Source organism: Pan troglodytes, chromosome 7 (genome assembly GCF_028858775.2).
Source record: "Pan troglodytes isolate AG18354 chromosome 7, NHGRI_mPanTro3-v2.0_pri, whole genome shotgun sequence".
Lineage (NCBI taxonomy): Eukaryota > Metazoa > Chordata > Mammalia > Primates > Hominidae > Pan > Pan troglodytes.
In genome coordinates this window covers 88,706,710-88,727,529 of record NC_072405.2, presented here as the reverse complement: position 1 = coordinate 88,727,529, position 20,820 = coordinate 88,706,710, and the positions used below count along the sequence as shown (strand labels likewise).

The following is a 20,820-nucleotide window of genomic DNA, read 5'->3' as shown; positions in this document are numbered from 1 at the left end:
TGAAGTTTTTCTGACACTCAGCCAGACTCCACATTAGATAAAGTAATCATGGAAATACAGCTTTATTTTTATACCAAGTTGTGCTTAGAAAGCTGATTGCTAAACCAGGAAGCTTGGCTTTCAGAATTTTACTGTAATCCAGGGTGGAAAAAAAGTATCACCCAGATGGCATTTGTGGGAGATTACTGACTGGTAATCCCTCCTTGTCCTAGAAGATTAAGTCTGCCCTGGTGTAGTCATGGTCAGCTGATTTATTTATTTATTTATTTTAAATAAATTGTAGTTTCTTGTTGTAAGTCAGCCAGTGTCTGATGTTTGCCTGAACTGTTTGTACATCTGGGCCATATTGCAGAACCCTGCCCTTCTTTGTTGACTGAGGAAAGCTCGCTCCCTGCCCAGGTTTTTCATTGTTGATCGAAATTAACACCAGGTGGTGAATAGAGCCCCTCCTAAGGTTGCTCAGGATAAATCATTTATTAAATAGGTCTGCATATCAGGAGGGGCGTGAAGGCTCCCAGAAGGAAATGCTGGCACCTGGGCCCAGAAGCCAGGGCCTCTAACTCCTGGGGTTGATTTCTTCAGTGAAGTTGTACCCTACAAAGGGAATATGGCCAAAGCGGCACTCAACTGAAGGCTGATATCAGGCGATTAGACAGCCATGCATTCTGCGTTTGTCTGGAATGGATTGTAGAGAGATGGACTTATATGAGGACTACCAGTCCCCGTTTGATTTTGATGCAGGAGTGAACAAAAGCTATCTCTACTTGTCTCCTAGTGGAAATTCATCTCCACCCGGATCACCTACTCTTCAGAAATTTGGTAACTACTAATTTTGTAAAGTTAAGTTTGCTTGGAATAAAACCTAGACATAACTTGGGGTTTGCCTGGCTTTAAAATTGTTAGTGTAAAGATGTACCAGGGTGGTGTTGGGTTGTAACTAGCTAATAAGCTATTCTAGATTCAAAGTACAGAGATAGATGGCTCATTAAATATTTAGAATATGTGTATACTTAGAAGTTAGATTTTAAAGTTAGTACTATTTATACGATCACTAGACTTCTCCATTGATAGATATTCCAAGCTCACTTTGAGTTTGTTGAGCTGGTAAATAACAAAAAAGGAGGAATCTGAAGTCCTTGGTTTCTAGTTGCTTAGGTAATTTACGACAACTTTCCTGATTTTTCTCTTTAGTAAAATGATGGTTAAGCACTGACTCAGTTCAAGGTCTTGCTAATGACTGTCCTGGGTTTTGTTATGGAATATTGAGAGCAACTTACAGAAATTGCTAGGCAAGAGATTTTTTTTTTTTAAAGAAAAACTAGAAATTGCTGTACCTTTAGAAGCAGTTATTCCTTCATACTTACCAGTATGAGATTGCTTTGAAGGCCAGGAGCACCATCAGGGAGGCCCTTCCTTTATTGGCACAAGGCAGCAGAAAGCCAGAAGCAGCTTAGCCGTCCTCCCGGCTGGGTCCCTCATCTCATAGCCAATGCTGGGAACTGGTTAAATGACCTTCTCTGTAATTTGCCAAATAAGCAATCAGGTTTTTCCAGAAGTTAATTTTTTCCTTATTAATGAAGAACAGGTCACATTTTGTTCATTTTAAGCTGAAAAAATGGGTAACCTAGAAAAAAACATGGTAAAGATGACAGCATGAAACTTAGTTTTAAGTATTTTAGGTTTGTGTATTTGCCGACAGTAGGGATGTGTGAAGCAGCATTCCTCTCTTGGTTGCACCTGGTAGCCATCTTTCCCCAAAAGTGGCTGGGATTTCCAGGAACAGGAAAGTGTTGAATATAACAGAGAAGGGGTAGAGCTGGTCTGTAGAAGTTGGGGGCAGTAGGCAGCAGCTTGATGTCTGCTGGGGGATTCTGATTGCCAGGAAACTTTCTCCAGTGCTGACCTTGCCTTGCCCAAGTGGCCCCCCTCGGACCTCTGTAATAAAGGGGCCTGGGCTCCCCCTTTGCCCAGCCCCCTTCTAACTTATAAATTTTATGTATAATTTAATAGGGGCCACACAGAATGGGGAAGTTAGAGCTTGATATTGGACTGAAGCTCAAGTGACTTGCGGGGGAGGGAGGGAACCTTTGAGAAGCTGGGGCTGTGGTTTTGTGACTTCAGGTGGACCTTGATCGGTGTGCAAGCATCCACATTCCCAGGAAGATTGACACAGCTTGCTTCTTTTAGTTCCCTTCTACCCTTCTTGTCTCTTGGTTTCACCTCCTTTCATTTTCCAAGTTACGGTCATGGCTGCCTTGGGATGTTTTCTGTCAAAACCAGGACAGTTGTAGGGTTGGGTGTGCCTCTAGGCAGATTCTGAAAGATTATCTTCACAATTCCTGTTAGCTGTTCGAAGGAACCTGGGGTTGTGAGATTTAAAAAATTATTAAAAAGCAAATGAATAACAGTAATGAAAAACAAACTCATGTAGCTAGGTTTAGTAGTTTGCATTAATTGAAAGAAAAGAGGGTGAACAAGCATTAAAACAAGCAGAAACCACCCTCAGCAGTCATCTGTAAGAACACAGTGATTCTAAAATGGCCAAATAAAAGTGGGGGCCTGGAAGAGTGATTACTCATCTCTGTGCCCATGACCCCTCAGGGCATAAGAAGTCTGCACACCTGTCTGAACATCAAACATGGTTGGTCGATGGAATGAATAATGTGTCCTCCGTGTGTTTGCACTCTTTGTATTTCTATGTCGAAGCTCTTAGGACCAATACATTATGAATCCATTAAAAGTTCTTGTGGCTTTTGGCCACTATGTATTTTCTTAATTGCCAGACAAGTAATACAGACAAGAAGGACTGATATAAAAAGGGATCCTACCCAGAGAGGTTGGGAATACTGATTTGAAAAGAATGAAAAATATCTCTGATATTTATCCAAAATGCCATCATGGGGCAAATGGGAAAGTAATGAGATTTTATCTATGGGCAGGATGTTCCTAAGAAGTAATTAAAGCGAAGGTTAGGATGAGGACAGTGGCTGAAACAAAATGAAGCCTTTTTTTAGGGAGTTTTAAACTCCTTTGACACAACCAACCCATATTCAGAAATGCCTTATACCTCCTTACCCGCAATCCTCACAAATATAAGAATCTATCAATAACTGAAGCAAAATTTTATGAACCAGAACTTCTCCTTACTATGTGTGATGTACTCTGACATTTTATACTATTTGATGCCATTTCTTCTTTTAAAGTGCTCATCTGGTTCTGCTAACTGGATTTTACAACCCATAGTGTGAAAACACCAATTTATAATAGTTTCAGAATCTGGAACATAAGCTTTGTTTGTCTTTTTAGTTCACCTCTGTTTCCCCAAGCACCAAGAATAGTGCTTGACATTATATGGCTCAAAAACTTTGTGGAATGCATGAATGAATGAATGACACTGGTAAGGAGTCGTTCACACTCCAGTTCATTTTACGGATGTGAAGATTGAGGCTGAGAGACATATGTGATGTTCTCAACTCATAAAGTTTAGTTAGGCTAAGATAGGACTAGCACTCATCTCTTAATTCTTAAGCTAGTGGTTTGTTTTTTTGTTTTTTTTAGACCGCAACATCTCAGCCTCTCTGGTAATGGATATTATAGAACAGATTAACTGTTCAAGGCTTAAGTTCTCCTTTGGTCAAGTGTTTTACTGTGGAAATAATTTGTTGATACTTTATACGCCACTTGGATCTCAACATTCTATTCCATCTTTGGGCTGAACATTATGAGGACCAGGGTCTCACAGCTGGGGTCTTTTATTGCATTATCTCTTCCATTCTGTGAACACCCATAAGGATAATATCCCAAATGTTATTTACATAGCATCTATCTTCCTCTTAAGAATTTTTTTTTTTTTTTGAGACGCAGTCTTGCTCTGTCGCCCAGGCTGGAGTGCAGTGGTGCAACCTCGGCTCACTGCAACCTCTGCTTCCCGGGTTTAAGCGATTCTTCTGCCTCAGCCTCCCAAATACCTGGGACTTTAGGTGCGTGTCACCACACCCTGCTAATTTTTGTATTTTTAGTAGAGACGGGGTTTCACCATATTGGCGAGGCAGGTCTTGAACTCCTGACCTCGTGATCCGCCTGCCTTGGCCTCCCAAAGTGCTGGGATTACAGGCATGAGCCACTGGGCCGGGCCAGAATTTTCTTTTTTAAAAAAAACTTTTGGCTGGGCGCAGTGGCTCATGCCTGTAATCCCAGCACTTTGGGAGTCCGAGGCGGGCAGATCACTTGAGCTCATGAGTTTGTGACCAGCCATCATGGTGAAACCCCATCTCTACCAAAAGTAAAAGAATTAATCGGGCATGGTGGCACACGTCTGTGGTCCCAGCTACTTGGGAGGCTGAGGTAGGAGGATTACTTGAGCCCAGGAGGGGATTGCAGTGAGCTGAGATCACACCACTGCACTCCAGCCTGAGCGACAGAATGAGACTCCATCTCCAAACAAACAAACAAAAAACCCTTTTATTTGAGGTTCAGGGGTGCATGTACAGGCTTCTTATATGGGTAAACATGTGTCATAGGGGTTTGATGTACAGATTCTTTCATCATCCAGATACTAAACCTGATACACAGTAGTGATTTTTTTCCCCTTTTTTTGCGCCTCTTCCTCCTCCCACCCTCCACCCTCTGGTAGGCCCCAGTGTCATTTGTTCCCCTCTTTGTGTCCATGTGTTCTCATCATTTTGCCCCCACTTATAAGTGACAAGGTGCCCTGTTTGGTTTTCTGTTCCTGTGTTAGTTTGCTAAGGATAATGGCCTCCAGCTCATCCATGTTCTTGCAAAGGATAGGATCTTGTTCTTTTTTATGGCTGCATAGTGTTCCATGGCATATATGTACCACATTTTCTTTATTCAGTCTATCATTGATGGGCATTTAGGTTGATTCCATCCTTTGCTATTGTGAATAGTGCTACAATGAACTTACACATGCATGTGTCTTTGTGATAGAATGGTTTATATTCCTTTGGGTGTATACCCAGTAATGGGATTGCTGGGGAGAATTTTCTAATGTACAGGAAGATGCAGACTTGGCTTATGGCACCTTTGGTTATTTCTATTGACTTAAGGAAATATGAGCAATGGAAAAATCTGACATTTTAGTTTAACACGATCATATTTGAAACTCTAGAAAGACTGAAAAATCAAACTGAAATTCCTTAGCTCATAGTTCTTTTCATTCTGTTTTACCCTTTTTGATTTTCACTGTGTCATTCTCACTTCTTTTTAGAGAAGTGGTTACCACTTCTTAAAAGTTTTTCATGATTGCATCAGTCTTAAATAGCAAACATGGCTGTGGTTTACAAAATAAAAACTGGAGTCAAATTGAAGAGATGTAGAATTTCCTTATTCCTAGAGAGGAAATTTAAGGATGGAAGAGACTTCCTCTCTGGGGATTCTGAGATTTCTGCATGGCTGACCTTTGTCACTCTTTTCTGGAATGTCCCAGTTACTAGTTTTATACTCAATTCTGGGGCAGGGGAGCAGAGCAGTGGGGAGAGGAGATGGCTCTGAAGTAATTGACTGAAGATTTTTTCTTTAAAAAAAAAAAAATGAAAGAGATTTAAGGGTCCATTTAGAAATACCTGGAAGGACCAAGTAAAGCATTTGAAAATACTGTGTTTTACCTTGAGGATCGTTTCTTCTTTGTCCACTCTTTCTGTGAAGTGAAGCTTTGGGAGGTGACCTTCTGTCTTGGGTGGGGACATTGACCACTGTTCAGGTTCCTGCTTTCAGAGCTGAGTCCCAGGAGCACTTTGCACCCGATGTGGCTCCCAAGCGCTCCTTTCCCTTTTTGTCTTAGTGCAGCCCCTCCCCTCCTGCTCTGTTTCCTTTACTCTTTAATAACCCAGACATTGGCCAGGCGTGGTGGCTCACGCCTGTAATCCCAGCACTTTGGGAGGCCGAGGCGGTCGGATCACGAGGTCAGGAGATCGAGACCATCCTGGCCAACATGGTGAAGCCTGTCTCTACTAAAATACAAAAAATTAGCCAGGTATGGTGGTGGGCGCCTGTAGTCCCAGCTACTCGGGAGGCTGAGGCAGGAGAATTGCTTGAATTTGGGAGGCGGAGATTGTAGTGAGCCAAGATCGCACCACTGCACTCCAGCCTGGTGACAGACCAAGACTCCATCTCAAAAAATAAAAAAAAATAAAAAATAACCCAGACATTGTCCCCTTACGCTTGTGAGGAGCTTGGGTCTTCCCTTAAATGGAGTGGATCAAGTTTTCTCAGTTTTTTTCTTCCCTGCTACCTTGACTAGAATTACCCAACTCGTTTTCCCCCTAAGGTTTTACTGTTCTTGCCATGGGCACACATGGGAAAATTCCAGCCTTAAGAATCTAAAGTTGTCACGGCCTGAGCTGCTGCATCCCTCTCTTCTGAAGGCACTCAGTGGCAGACAGCAGGTACTGGCTGTCGTGTCCTCTTAGATGCTCCCTCGCCTTAAGTCAGTGGTTCTCAACCACAGTTTTGCCCCACTGTGGGCATTTGACCATGTTTGTAGATACTCTTTTGGTTGTTACAACTGGGTGTGGGTGTGGGGCTGCTACTGACATCTGGTGAGTGGGCCTGAGATGCTACACAGGAAGATGCCCAGGGCAGTCCCCGCCACAATCATCCACCGCATGATGCCCATGGCGCCGTGCCTGAGAAGCGCTGCCTTAATTGGATGCTTAATCTTTTGGGTCTCCCGAAGACAACCATTGTGGTGTGGGGACTTGCAAATATTCCTCCCACTTCTGGGATTTTATTACATCCAGAAACAACAAGGCACAGAGAATGGGAGCCCCAGGCACAGACTTAACATGGGGAAAAAACATCCTGTGATCTTTTTGGATGTTACCACTAAAGATACTTTGAATTATATGTTTAAATCTCTTTTTATGCCTCTAGGTTTAAAAAGGGGGATGCATATTTCCTCTTGTTTGTGCTTAAATAAAACAGTCATAGATACTGAAGTTTCTTACCGCGACTCCGGTCTTAAAGTTACTGGTCCTGCTTTGAAGACTTGTGTAGGAAAGGCGTGTGCAGCTTTATTTTCCAGAGACGCTTCCAGGGCTCAAATATGTGTTAACAGATTCTTTCTTGGGTAGGCAGTGTTAACATTCAGGCTAAATAGCAGATATCTTAGACTCCATTTTGGCATCTTTTTCCCTCCTAGTTGAATTTTTTTGGGGGCAGCTGACATATTCTTTCTGTGATATCATTTTTGTCCCACCTATGTAACCATGGTACTTTTGACTGCACACTCTTTTCCTGTAATATGAAGGTAGGTGACCTGCCCCCAAAAGTGACAATCTTTGGACAGATTATGTATGAGATGGAAGTCATATTTCTTTAGGAAAGTGACATTTCACATCTGCTTTAAATAGAAAAACCTTTCTAGGTAAAAACAGTGAAGTGAGAATGCAATATATAAAATAAAAAGCTCGAGATAAAAGGAGAGAGAATGAAGGGAGACTGGGTTCTTATCTTTCCTTCTAACTTGACTGTATAACTTCCTATAATCCATTTATCCACAGTGTTGACACGCGTCTGCTGTGTGCCAGACACTGTGCATCAGAGACCCTGCTAAGGCTAAAGACACAGGATTGGAGCATGAAGGCCAAGTATTGCCCAGCTGCAGTCTGTATTTATACAATAGACTGGACCATAGGTTCTTATTCCCAGAGCCAAGAACTGTTTCTCAGCCAGGGTCACGGGATCCAGGGGAGATCCCCCAAGAGTAGGAGACACTTTTGACTTATTTAAGCGAGTGGGACCTGGAAATAGGGATGGGGTTTCAGGCAGAGAAAATAATATGTGCAAAGACACACGAAAAATAGTGTGTTTTAGAGATAGCAGAGATGGTTATACAACATTGTGAATATAATTGATGTGACTGAATGACACACTTAGAAATGGTTAAAGATGATACATTTTTGTTGTATATTCTACCATAATAAAAAATTAAATGGGCCAAAAAGTATGGGAGGTACATTTAAACAAATTTTTTTTTTGAGTTAATACCTTTATTTCTTTCCTTCTTTCTTTCTGTATTTCTTTCTTTCTCGCTCTCACTCTGTTGCCCAGGCTGGAGTGCAGTGGGTGATCTCGGCTCACTGCAGCCTCCACCTCCCAGATTCAAGTGATTCTTGTGCCTCAGCCTCCCAAGTAGATGGGATTACAGGTGTGCGCCGCCACACCTGGCCAATTTTTGTATTTTTTAGTAGAGTTGAGGTTTCACCAGGTTGGCCAGGCTGGTCTCGAACTCCTGGCTTCAAGTGATCCACCTGCCTCGGCCTCCCAAAGTGCAGGGATTACAGGCATAAGCCACCACGCCTGGCCAAGTTTATATATATATGTGTGTGTGTGTGTATGTGTATATATATGTGTGTGTGTATATATGTATATGTGTGTGTGTATATATATGTATATGTGTGTGTATAGATGTATATATGTGTGTATATACACACATATATGTGTACATGTATACACACATATGTGTACATGTATATACACACATATATATGTGTACATGTATACACACACACACACAGACACATATATGTTTTTTAGATGGAGTCTCTCTCTGTCGCCAGGCTGGAGTGTGGTGGCGCAATCTCAGCTCACTGCAACCTCCGCCTCCCGAGTTCAAGAGATTCTCCTGCCTCAGCCTCACGAGTAGTTGGGACTACAGGTGCACGCCACCACACCCAGCTAATCTTTGTGTTTTTAGTTGAGACGGGTTTCACCATGTTGGCCAGGATGGTCTCGATCTCTTGACCTCTTGATCCGCCTGCCTGGGTCTCCCAAAGTGCTGGGATTACAGGCGTGAGCCACCGCACCCGGCCTACATTTCTTAAAAAAACAAAAAAAAGCATGTTTTTCTGGAGGAACTGCAGGTTGGAGGGTATAGTGGGAGTGTTGTGCTGGTGAGGGCAGTAGCAGGAGATGGGGCAGGTGCTGGGGAGTGGGGCCAGATTGTCCAGAGTGAGGAGCTTTGCAAGAAGCTGGGAAGCCATCAAAGGACTTAAGGCACGGGAGTGGCGTCGTCAGATATGCACTCTAGAAAGCTCTTTGTTGGGGCAGGTTGTGGAGTATTTGCAGATGTCAGAGACTGGCAAGGAGCTTAGGGGTAGGAATCTAAGCAACACATAGTGACAGCTCAAACTAGGCAGGAGGGCGGGATTGGAGGCAAGGAGTGAAGTGGATATCCAGAGAGTGAGATGGAGCCATGACGTCTCAGAGAGGTAGGAAGAGAAAAACCAGGAGGGAGGAGAGGAATGGAGATTTCAGACTGAAGTGCAACATCAGATGGCCTTGGCGTGGCTAGATGAGGGTAGTGACCCAGAATTGTCCTTAGTGGAAGGGAGGTGGAAGGGGCAGCAACAAGGTTGCAGGGGGTTGAAGAGTAATGGGCAGTGAGGAAGTGAGACTTGAGAGCCAAGACTCAGGGAGGACGAAAGGAGAGAGAAGCAATTGCCAGGACAAGTTATAGGGCATGGAACCTGGGGGAAACAGCAAATCCTTGTGTGTACCCATTTTTTGCAGGTAAGGGGCTTGGGGCTCTTTGAAGATAAATGTGATTAAAGAAGATCAACCAACTAGTCAATGGCTGAATCAGTGTTTATGCCCCTTTCCATCGGAATTATTCTCCTGGGGCTGCAGTAGCCATTCTGGGTGGCTTATCACCTGGTTCTGGAGGTTAGAAATCTGAAATGAAGGCGTTGGCAGGGTCTTGCTCCCTGTGAAACGTGCAAGGCAATGAATCCTTGCTGCCTCCTCGCTTCTGGTGTTTGCTTGCAGACCTTGGTGTTCCTTGTTCTGTAGTGATGTAACCCCAATCTCTGCGTGTTCTCTGTGCTTTGCGCTCTGTATCTTCACATAATCTCTTCTCTGAGTCTCTGCGTTCAAATTTCCTTCTTATAAGGACATGAACCATTGGATTAGAGTTCACTAATCCAGTGCGACCTCATCTTAACTTGATTACATCTGCAGAAATCCTGTTTCCAAATAAAGACACATTCATTGTTGTCAGGGGTTAGGAAATTGAAGACATCTTTAAAGGCAGCAGAGTTCAACTCACAACACCATCTAATTTCAAAGCTCATCTTGTCTTTTCCTATTCTTGTAAAAATCTGTCCTCAGTTTTCTCATCTTTATATAATGAAGCATTTGACTTAAACCAGGGGTCCCCAACCCCCAGGTGGTGGACTGGTACCCATCTGTGGCCTGTTAGGAACCAGTGAGTGGCAGGCGAGTGAGCATTACCGCCTGAGCTCTCCCTCCTGTCAGATCAGTGGTGGCATTAGATTCTTGTAGGAGCATGAACCCTATTGTGAACCACACATGCGAGGGATCTAGGTTGCACATTCCTTATGAGAATCTAATGCCTGATGATCTGAGGTGGAACAGTTTCCTCTCAAAATCATCAACCCCCAACCCCCGTGGAAAAATTGTCTTCCATGAAACCAGTCCCTGGTGCAAAAAACATTGGGGACTGCTGACTTAAACGATTCAGAATTCTTTCAGATCTAAAATTGTATGACAATGGCCAAAAAGCTTTTAATCAATAATCTTAGAAAGTCTTGAAGCACTTGGTCATAATTGCAATAAAAGTCAAAAGATGAAGAACTAGAGGGAAGAGAACCATTTAATTGGGTGCTCCAAAGGGGGATTGGGGCTGCACCCAAGCAGAGAGAGGTGCTCCTCAAACTCTTTTTTTTTGGCTTAAGTGTAGGTTCTACATTTTTAGTAAAAACGCTTTTGCTGCTTTCCCCGGTTGAAATTTGTGTAAGTATGTGGCAAATGGGTGGTTATGCATGGGAAAGTAAAGAGAGAGTTACTTTAATTAAATCTTTAAAGAATAATTCAGTTCAGATGCAATATTAACCTTGACTGTTCTAGGCACTGTGAGTTCTGAGATGGAGAGATAAGAAAGTGACATCAGGACTTTATAGTCTAGAACTAGAGATGTGTTCAGGACTAAGCTCTTACCGGTTCTTGGCCACTCTGCTCTGCCTTTCCCTGCTCTGACCACACTCGCACACACACATTTCCACTTCGTCTTCCGCACACTATTCACAAGGACTCTGAAGTCTTGAAGTGTTGTATTTCATCAAATCCAAGACACCACAGATTGTAAGATGTTACTATTATTTTTTGTTTCATTAAGTATAAAATATGCTAATAAACTAAAAAAAACCCTGCTTTATCATAACTTAAATTTTACATCTTTTTTAAAAATTATTTTTAGTAGAGATGGGGTTTCACCACGTTGCCCAGGCTGGTCTTGAACTCCTGGCCTCAAGTGATCTGCCCGTCTCTGCCTCCCAGAGTGCTGGAATTACAGGTGTGTGTGAGCCACCATGCCCAGCCCCCTAAAAATTTTTATTTAAATTTTTGTTGTTGTTGTTGTTTTGAGACAGGGTCTTGCTCTGTTGCCCAGGCTGGAGTGCAGTGGCACGATCACAGCTCATTCAGCTTCAACCTCCTAGGCCCAAGCGATCCTCCCGCCACAGCCTCCTGAGTAGCTGGGACTACAGGTGCAGGCCACTATACCTGGCTAATGGTTTTTGAGTTTTTGTAGAGACAGGATCTCACTTTGTTGCCTAGGCTGGTCTCGAACTCCTGGGCTCAAGTGATCCTCCCACCTTGGCCTCCCAAAGTGCTGGGATTACAGGTATGAACCACTGTGCCTGGCCAAAATTTTTACGTTTATTGAAGTTCTTTTTTAGATTTATTCAGACGTTTACACTGATCATAACACTCCTGTGCATATTTTCTAAAATAAAAAAGAACATTTCCTAAAATGTCTTCACACCCATAATCTAACTTATTTGAATTGCTATTCAACTTGGAGTAATCTATGTCTATTCTATTGATTTATTTTCCTCACATAAAATGTGGTGCAGCCTTTCTTAAGAGACATCTGTAACCGGACCTGGCATTTTCTAAGCCATTTTGCAAATTTTGAAGCATGTTTGCAGGTGATAACCATGTCACAATGACTGGCTGACTAATTGTACAGTGCATCTCAAAGATGTAAAATGTAAAAAGTATCTTCAGATTGATGGGATGTGTCTCTGCTTGTCTTCTCCATCCTTACCCCTGAGACACTAGAACTCTCAGCTGGGAATCAGCGAGATGCATCGCCCTGCCAGTAGACTCCAGACCCTTCCCAGGGGAGGCCACCCAATACCCAGCTTGCTGGAAGGACTTTTCCAAAGACAAGTCTAGACTTGTCACTCCCCCACCTAAAGCTCTTCAGGGATCCTATGGATGGAACTGAAGACAGGCTGACAATCTGTTTGCACAGCTAGATGAAGAGAACTAAGGCAATGGCTAAAATGTTAATAACCTGATGGAAGAAATTATCACTCATTTTCAATCACTTGTGTTTGATAATGTTATCTGTGACTTTCAAACCAGGGATCCCCACAGGTTCCTAGACCCTCAGGAAAGTAAAACGTTTCTATGGAGAAAGACTAGGCCCTGTTTCCTTGTCCTGCCATGATCATTGATATTTCTCTAAGATGTTCGTGATGGAGCTGAGTCGAGAGACAGAAAGACCCAAGTATTAATCCTGCCTCTGTAACTCTGGGCAAATTATATAGCCTTAGAGGACAGCAGTTTCCTGGTGGAAAAAAAATACTCCTCTCGGATGGTGGTTATGGGGTGTTTTTATTTTTATAAGATAACATGTAGACTTCCCCTCGCAGTGGCTGGTGTAGTAGATGTCAGTAGATATTAATTGTATTTTCCCCACCATCTTTGTCTTTTAAAAACAGCTTTCCATCAGATTCTGAGAGAAAAAAAACAACATTAAAATTAATGAACAAATAAGTTTTGGATTATGGTTTTCAATAATCTATACTTTTAAATGTTCTTATTTTCCTCCTTTCATGTTGTGAATGAGAAATTAATCTTTTCTCCCAAAAGCCAGACTCTATTTTCATATTAAATACTATGCCATTACTGAACATACAAGAAACAGGATCATATCTAGACGAATATATAAGGCAAAATTTGGATTCCCAGGTTTGAGGAAACTTTAGTTGGAATTAATGAAGACTGCTTTTGATCTAGTCTACCAGATTCTTTCACTTTTTAGGGTCTTATTATTGCTTCTAGATACCTTTCAGGTCTGACCATCAGCCTCCTATTTTTGTCTGTTTTCAGATCAGTGATTTGAAGCATTTGTTTTTACATCAGACCGTCTAGGTTTAAAATCTGACCTCCACCAAAGATTTAGGTGTGTTAACCTGGGCAAGTTGCTTAATGTCTGTAAGCTTGAGGTTCCTGATCTGTAAGTGGTGACAGGGATCCCCACCTCACAGAAGTGTTGCACGTAAGTATTTAAAACACTTAATTTGGACTTGTCTGTAAATGGAATGCACTCTGTCATGGTGGCTGTGGTTAATAATTTTCTCAAGGCATGACTGTGATGTTTTGCTGGTGATTTTGGTACCTACCATTCTGTTCTTCCTTGGTGTTCTTTAATTTCTAATTTTTTTTCCAGACTGCACCTTTTAATTTTAATGATAATGATTTGCTGCCACCTACGGGCTAATGTGGAAAGAGCAGAACATGTCATTACTAACTTTCTTAGATGCTGAATATAAAATCTCAAGGTCATCCTGGCAGACTTGAAGCCAACTGGACAACCCGTCATCCTCTTTTCTGAGAGATTTATTTTCCTTGATAGCCTAGCCGCATACTTGAATAGAACCAGAATCCCCTTGGATTCTTTTTGGAATTGCGCAGTATACATAAAGCATTGTTAGCAGTCAGATACTGTATTTTTCCCCTTGTTTGAGTAGATTTGCAAAAGAGTGTGTATCAAAAAAGCATGAAAGAGTCTTTGCTATTTAAGTAATGGTTTGGTACCTGAGTTTTGCTTGTTTTGTTTTGGAGATCTGTTCTAGTTGGAGAACTTGGGAGTTCTGTACAAAACATTAAAAATAAAATAATGTTTAACAGGTAGCTCTGTTATGGTTCTTACTGTGTTGCCTTATATGATTGTTACTTGAATGCTTGACTCTCAGTTTCAATCTCATACAACTTTCTTCACATAATCTGACATAGAGGGTAGATTTACAAGCACACACAGATGCTGGGAAATGGTTTCTGACAGTACATAGTACAGCACCTTGTTCACGGTGTGATTTGGCAGGAGTTGGAGTAAGAGCTGCCAATGCCAGCTAGCAGGAGACGGGTCCAGTAAGGGCTACGTGCCAACCTCAGGGGTCACACTTTGCTTTGAAAACAGTAAGGAATCACCAAAGGATTTTAAGCTGAAGAGTGATACAGTCAGATTTCTATTATAGAAATATTATTTGGTCAGTCTGTTCACAGATATTTTAGAGGAAGACCTGCGGAAGCAATTATGCATTGAGCTTTTCTACCTGCTGATTGTACCTATTAAATATTTTATATGCAGTCAAGAGCTTAATCATATTTTTTGCCAGTCTGATTTGTGGTTTTTGAGTTTTTTGTGTTACTTTTATGCCTTTAACAGTTCTGTACTTTCCAGGTAGGCACTATTTTGGTGCTGCCATGCTGATGATTATAATTATTAACTGCTATTAATCAGTGAGTGTACAGTAGAGCCTGTACCAAGTGCCTTTGTAACTTGTACACCATGTACATAAGCATCATCTCATTGATTCATGTAATTCTCTAATGTTTGCTGTGACGCTGGCTGCTTGTTCCACAGTGTGGTTATTCTCCTTCCTTTTTCTTCCGTGTCTGCTCCCTGGCGCCTTGCACTGGGCAGGATGCCACATTGCTGCTGTGGCTGAACTGGCAGTTCTCAGAAATGGTCCTGGGGGGTAGCAGGGAACAACTGCAGTGGCTGTGATGCTCACTGGCAGGAAGAGCAGGCAGAGGAGTAAACCTTCCCCTTGTTTCTTTGCAAAAAAAAAAAAAAAATCTGTTGCCAGAGGAGACTTTGTAATCCCAAACCTGTAAACTGAACTGAAGGCTAGGGTAAGGCAGCTGAAGCCAGGAAGGGGGTGACAAAAAGCTTAGTCGTCAAATAATATGCAAATACAATATTTTTAAAAATTAATGTAAAAGAAAATCATGAATAAAATATCGCAATTTTAAATAAAGATGAGATTACCAATAGTGCTGTTCATGAAGAGCCATTTTGGAGTTTGAGACAAAATATCAGCAATACTGATCCTTCAATTTAAAATTTTGGCAATTTTGTTCATCATGGGTTCTTTGAATTTGATTTTTAAAAAATACTGCATTAAGATATTTATATTGAGTGTTTTAGTGGCCTCTTCAATTTTGCACCCAAGGTTGGGGTGCCTTTCTGGCCTCATCTTAGCCTGTGGGTGAGGGTTGGGCAGGAAAAGAGGGGAGATCTGAGGGGCAGCTGCCTCCTGGTCACTCTCCAGTCGTTCTTCCTGACAGGCTCCGTTCCAAGGGGAATGGGTGCAGTGTGGTTGGTCTTCAGTAGTGTTGAATGTCTCTATGTGGCTGTTGGTCATGTCTCTGAACATATACCTTAGTATTCTTTTATAAGGGTATCTGGATGATATATATATATATAGATATATATAGATATATAGATATAGATATAGATATATATAGATAGTTATATATAATCATCTATATCATCATATATATATATGATGGCTTGAAGCCAGGAGTTCAAGACCAGCTTGGGCAACATAGCGACACCCTGTCTCTACCTCCTAAAACAAACAAACAAACAAACAACAAAAAAAGAACTTACAAGAAGATGTTTTCTGCCTCCACTAATGGAAAGAAACAGAATAAAATTTACTTAGGACATTTAGTTCATTCAGTGGTTACTCCTTTACTGAGTTTATGAAATGTTGGCTTTGATTACCACAGCAAGCTGAAGAGATATGCAAACTCCAGCCCTGGGTTACTGGGAAGGAGCTAAAATCTTTCATCTAATTTATACTGATTTACTTTTGCAGCAATTTAAAGTCTCAGCAAGATCTCATTTTGGGCCCTTCACTCTTCTGCCATAACTATATTGTGACTGAGACTATGAACAGAAGCTAAGAGAATGCTATATTTTCTAAATTCATATTTTGGCAGAGTCTACTTGGTAGTTTCCGGTGGTTAGCTCAGATTTTCTTTTGTCCTTTGCTGAGAAAGCCAGGTCATTTGAATGTCCAGAGATGAGATGTGTGGATCTACTCTAATTGGCTTTATTCTGGCTAGGACAGTAGAGGAGCTTAAATAGGGATTTTGCTTAGATTTTGCACTTTAAAAAATTGTTTAAATCCCCAACCAGGTCTGCTGAGAACAGACCCAGTCCCTGAGGAAGGAGAAGATGTTGCTGCCACGATCAGTGCCACAGAGACCCTCTCGGAAGAGGAGCAGGAAGAGCTAAGAAGAGAACTTGCAAAGGTAAAGAACCATTCCTTTTGCAACTTGATTTTTGCACTTAAAATGTACTGTCATTTGTGATTCTAAAGTACATGGTGATATGTTTATAGTTAGTTCCAGGGGAGAGAAAGCATATGTGTTTACTTCTCCAGCAGGTCTTGAGTAGGGGAGAGGAGATAGAAGAGGGTGACATCGGTTCGTTTTTATATGAGAAAAAAGTATATATGGGTAAAATAGATGTGAAAAGTAGAGTGTGAAGCAGGAAATGAATGAGAGGAGTAGTAGTGAATGTCTTCTAAGGGACTTCACTGACATCTGATACACTTGCTCTTCAGTGCATCAATGACTTTTTTCTACCCTTGGCTGTGTTGCAGAGATGGCCACTTTCCAACTTCCTTCCGCCTTTCCTTCCTTCCAGTTCCCTCCTTCCCTCCCCTCCCTTCCCTTCCCTACCCTGCCTTCCCTCCCCTCTCTCCCTTCCTTCCTTCCCCTCTTTCTTCCTTCCCCTCCCTCCCTTCCCTCCTTCTTCCCCTTCTCGCTTCTCTTTTTTCTCTTTCTGCCCCCCCTCCCCCCCTCCCTCCGCCATTCCCCCCCATTCCTCCTCTCCTTTCCCTCCCTTCTTACTTTTTTTCTTTCCTAACTTCTTCCATGAAATTCATTTAACATAAAAATTAACCATTTTATTGTATTTTATTTTTTGATATGGAGTCTCGCTCTGTTGCCCAGGCTGGAGTGCAGTGGCACAATCTTGGCTCATTGCAACCTCTGGCTCCTGGGTTCAAGCGATTCTCCTGCCTCAGCCTCCTGAGTAGCTTGGATTACAGGCGTCTGCCACTGTGCTCAGCTAATTTTTGTATTTTTAGTAGAGATGGATTTCACCATGTTGGCCAGGCTGGTTTCGAACTCCTGACCTTAAGTGATCCACCTGCCTTGGTCTCCCAAAGTGCTAGGATTACAGGCAAAAAAAATAACGAGTATAATTCAGTAACATGTAACATTCACAGTGTTGTGCATCTGCCACCCCTTTCAGGTTCCACACATTTTCTTCACCTGTATTCATTAAGCATTCAATCCTGACTACTCCCCTCCTTCAGCCCCTGGCAATACCTAATTTGCTTTGTGACTCTATAGATTTAACTATCTTCTGGTTATTTCATATAAATGGAATCATACAATATGTAACCTTATGTATTTGGGTTCTTTCCCTTCATGTTTTTGAGGTTGATTCATGGTGTAGCACATATCTGTGCTTCATTATGTTTAATGACTGAATAATATTCCATTACATGTATCTATTGTATTTTGTTTATCCATTTATCCATTCATAGACATTTGGGTGATTTTTCACCTTTTGACTATGGTGGGTAGTGAGTTAGGAACATTTTATGAACAAATACTTGCTTGAGTACCTAGTTTCAGTTCTTTTTCATATATGCCTAGATATGGAATTGCTTCATCATGTGGTAGTTCCATGTTTAATGTTTTAAAATTTTTTTAACTTTTTTTTTTAAGATACAAGGTCTCGCTCTATTTTGTGGGTTGGTGATTGTGCAGTGGCATGATTATAGCTCGCTATAATGTTGAACTCCTGGGCCAAGCAATCCTCCTGCCTCAGCCTCCTGAGTAGCTGGGACTCCAGGTACATGCCATTATGCCTGGCAAATTTTTTAATTTTTATTTTTCATAGAGATGAGATTTTGCTATGTTGCCCAAGCTGGTTTCAAACTCCTGGCCTCACGTGATCCTCCCACCTCAGCCTCCGAAAGTGCTGGGATTACAGGTGTGAGCCACTGTTCCTGGCCTATGTTTCAAGTTTTTTTGGGAAGCACCAAACTGTTTTCACAGTATTAACACCATTTAATATTCTCATCAGCAATTTCCCCACATCCCTGGCAACATTTGTTATTTTCTGTGTTGTTGATTATAGTAGTCCTAGTGGGTGTGAAGTGATATCTCATTATGGTTTTGGTTTGTGCTTTTGGTGTGATATCTAAGAATCCATTTCTAAATCCCAGATGATAAAGATTTACCCCTATGTTTTTGTCTAAGACTTTTATATTGTTGGCTCTTAAGATTTAAGCTCTTGATCCATTTTGAGTTAATTAGCGTATATGGTTTTGGTAGGGATCTAACTTCATTCTTTTGCATGTGGCTAGTTTTCCCCAGTGAATGCTCGTGGCATCCTTGTTAAAAAAAAAAAAAATCAGTTAACCATAGATGTATAGGTTTATTTCTGGACTCTGAATTCAGTTACATTCATCTATATGTCTTTTCTTTTGACAGTATCACACTATTTTGATTACTATAGCTTTGTAGTAAGTTTGAAATCCAGAAATATGCGTTCTTTACCTTTTTCTTCTTTTTAAAAATTGTTATTCAAGGTTCCTTGCAATTCCATATGAATTTCAGAATCTGCTTTTCCACCCACACAAAAATGCTATTGGCATTTTGATAGGGCTCGCATTCAATTTATAGATTGACTTGGTGAGTATTGCCATCTTAACAATATTAAGTCTTCCAGTCCATGAACATGAAATGTCTTTCCATTTATTTAGTTCTTAATTTACTTTAGCAATGTACAAAACATTTTTCTATGTACGAGTCTTATACTTCCTTAGTTATATTTATTCCTAAGTGTTTTATTCTTGTTGATGTGATTGTAAATGGATTTTTTTTAAATTTTCTTTTCAGGTTGTTTATTGCTGTTATATAGAAACATAACTGAATATTATATCTTGATCTTATATTTTGCAGCTTTGTTGAATTTATGAGCTCAAATATATTTAAAAAAATTTTTTTGAGACAGGTATCACTCTGTCACCCATGCTAGAGTGCAGTGATGTGATCATGGCTCGGGGCAGCCTTGACCTCCTAGCTCAAGTGATCCTCCTGCCTCAGCCTCCTGAGTAGGACTACAGGCACTTGCCACCATCCGCCTGGTTAACTTTTTTATTTTTCAGTAGAGGTGGGGTCTTGCTATGTTTCTGAACTCAAGTGATCCTCCTGCCAAGGCCTCTCAAAGTGCTGGGATTACAGGCATAAGCCACCACACCCACTCTTGAATAGATTTTTTTGTGGATTCTTATTTTTTTGGGGGGGGGGATGGAGTTTCACTCTTGTTGCCCAGGCTGGAATGCAATGGCATGATCTTGGCTCACTGCAACCTCCACCTCCCAGGTTCAAGCGATTGTCCTGCCTCAGCCTCCCGAGTAGCTGGGATTACAGGAATGTGCCACTACGCCCGGCTAATTTTGTATTTTTAGTAGAGATGGGGTTTCTCCATATTGGTCAGGCTGGTTGCGAACTCCCAACCTCAGGTGATCTGCCTGCCTCGGCCTCCCAAACTGCTGGGATTACAGACATGAGCCACCGCACCTGGCCTTTTTTGTGGATTCTTTAGGATTTTCTATATATGAAATCATGTCATCTGTGATTAAACATTGTTTTACTTTTCCTTTCCAATTTGAATGCCTTTAATTTATTTTTCTTGTCTAACTGCTTTGGCTAAACTCTTCAGTACAATATTGTGTAAAAATGGTAAAAATGGGTATCCCTGTCTTTTTTTCTGATCTTATGGGGAAAGCTTTCAGTCTTTGACCATAAGTATGATATTAGCTGTCATTTTTTTCACAAATGCACTTGCGTTGTGGAAGTTCTCTTTTATTCCTAGTTTTAGTGGGTTTTTTTTTTCATGAAAGAGTATTGGATTCTTATGAAATGCTTTTTTTTTTCACCTATTGAAATGATTGTGTTTTTCCCCTTTATTATATTAATGTGGTATATCACTGGTTGATTTTCATGTGTTGAATCATCCTTGCATTCCTAGGATATATTCCACTTGGTCATGTTTTATAATCCTTTTAATATGCTGCTGGATATTCATAGGAGATATGGGCTGCTGTTTTCTTGTGATATCATTCTCTGGCTTTGGTAAATAGGGTAATGCTGGCTTCTTAGATGAGTTGGAAAGTGTTCTACCATCTTCTGGTTTTTTAGAAGAGTTTGAAAAGGTTTGTCCATTCTTTAAATGTTTGGTAGAATTAACCATTGAAGCTATCTACTTTTACACTTTTCTTTGGGAGATTTTTGATACTTGTTCAATCTCTTTACTTGTTCAGATTTCTGCTATTTTGTTGGGTCAGTTTAGTCATTTGTATATTTCTATGAATTTGTCCATTTACTCTAGACTATCTAGTATGTTGGTGTACAATTGCTCATAGTATTCTTTTATAATCCTTTCTGTTTCTGTAAGGTTAGTTAATGTCCCCACTTTCATTTGATTTTAGTTATTATGCCTTCTCTCTTTTTTTTTTTTTCGGTCAGTCTAGCTATAGGTTTGTCAATTTCACTCATCTTTTTCTTTTTCTTTTCTTTTTTTTTTTTTGAGATGGAGTCTTGCTCTGTCACCCAGGCGGCTGGAGTGCAGTGGCAGCAGTCTTGGCACACTGCAGCCTCTGCCTC

At 41.2% G+C, this 20,820-nt stretch overlaps 1 protein-coding gene across 6 annotated transcripts in view; it reads left to right on the top strand.

Moving 5' to 3' along the window:
• TPD52 (tumor protein D52) overlaps nt 1-20,820 on the top strand; it is a 289,903-nt gene that overhangs the window by 90,007 nt on the left and 179,076 nt on the right. For 3 of the 6 annotated variants that reach the window (XM_003311777.6, XM_003311779.6, XM_003311778.6), the window contains exons 1-2: nt 304-819; nt 16,265-16,380. In XM_003311777.6, the coding sequence (XP_003311825.1) occupies nt 681-819; nt 16,265-16,380 (255 nt within the window). In that variant the 5' untranslated portion in view covers nt 304-680. Of the gene's footprint in view, nt 1-303; nt 820-16,264; nt 16,381-20,820 lie in introns of those variants that run through there. The other 3 variants (XM_003311776.6, XM_063817209.1, XM_001162922.7) reach the window with 1 other exon arrangement.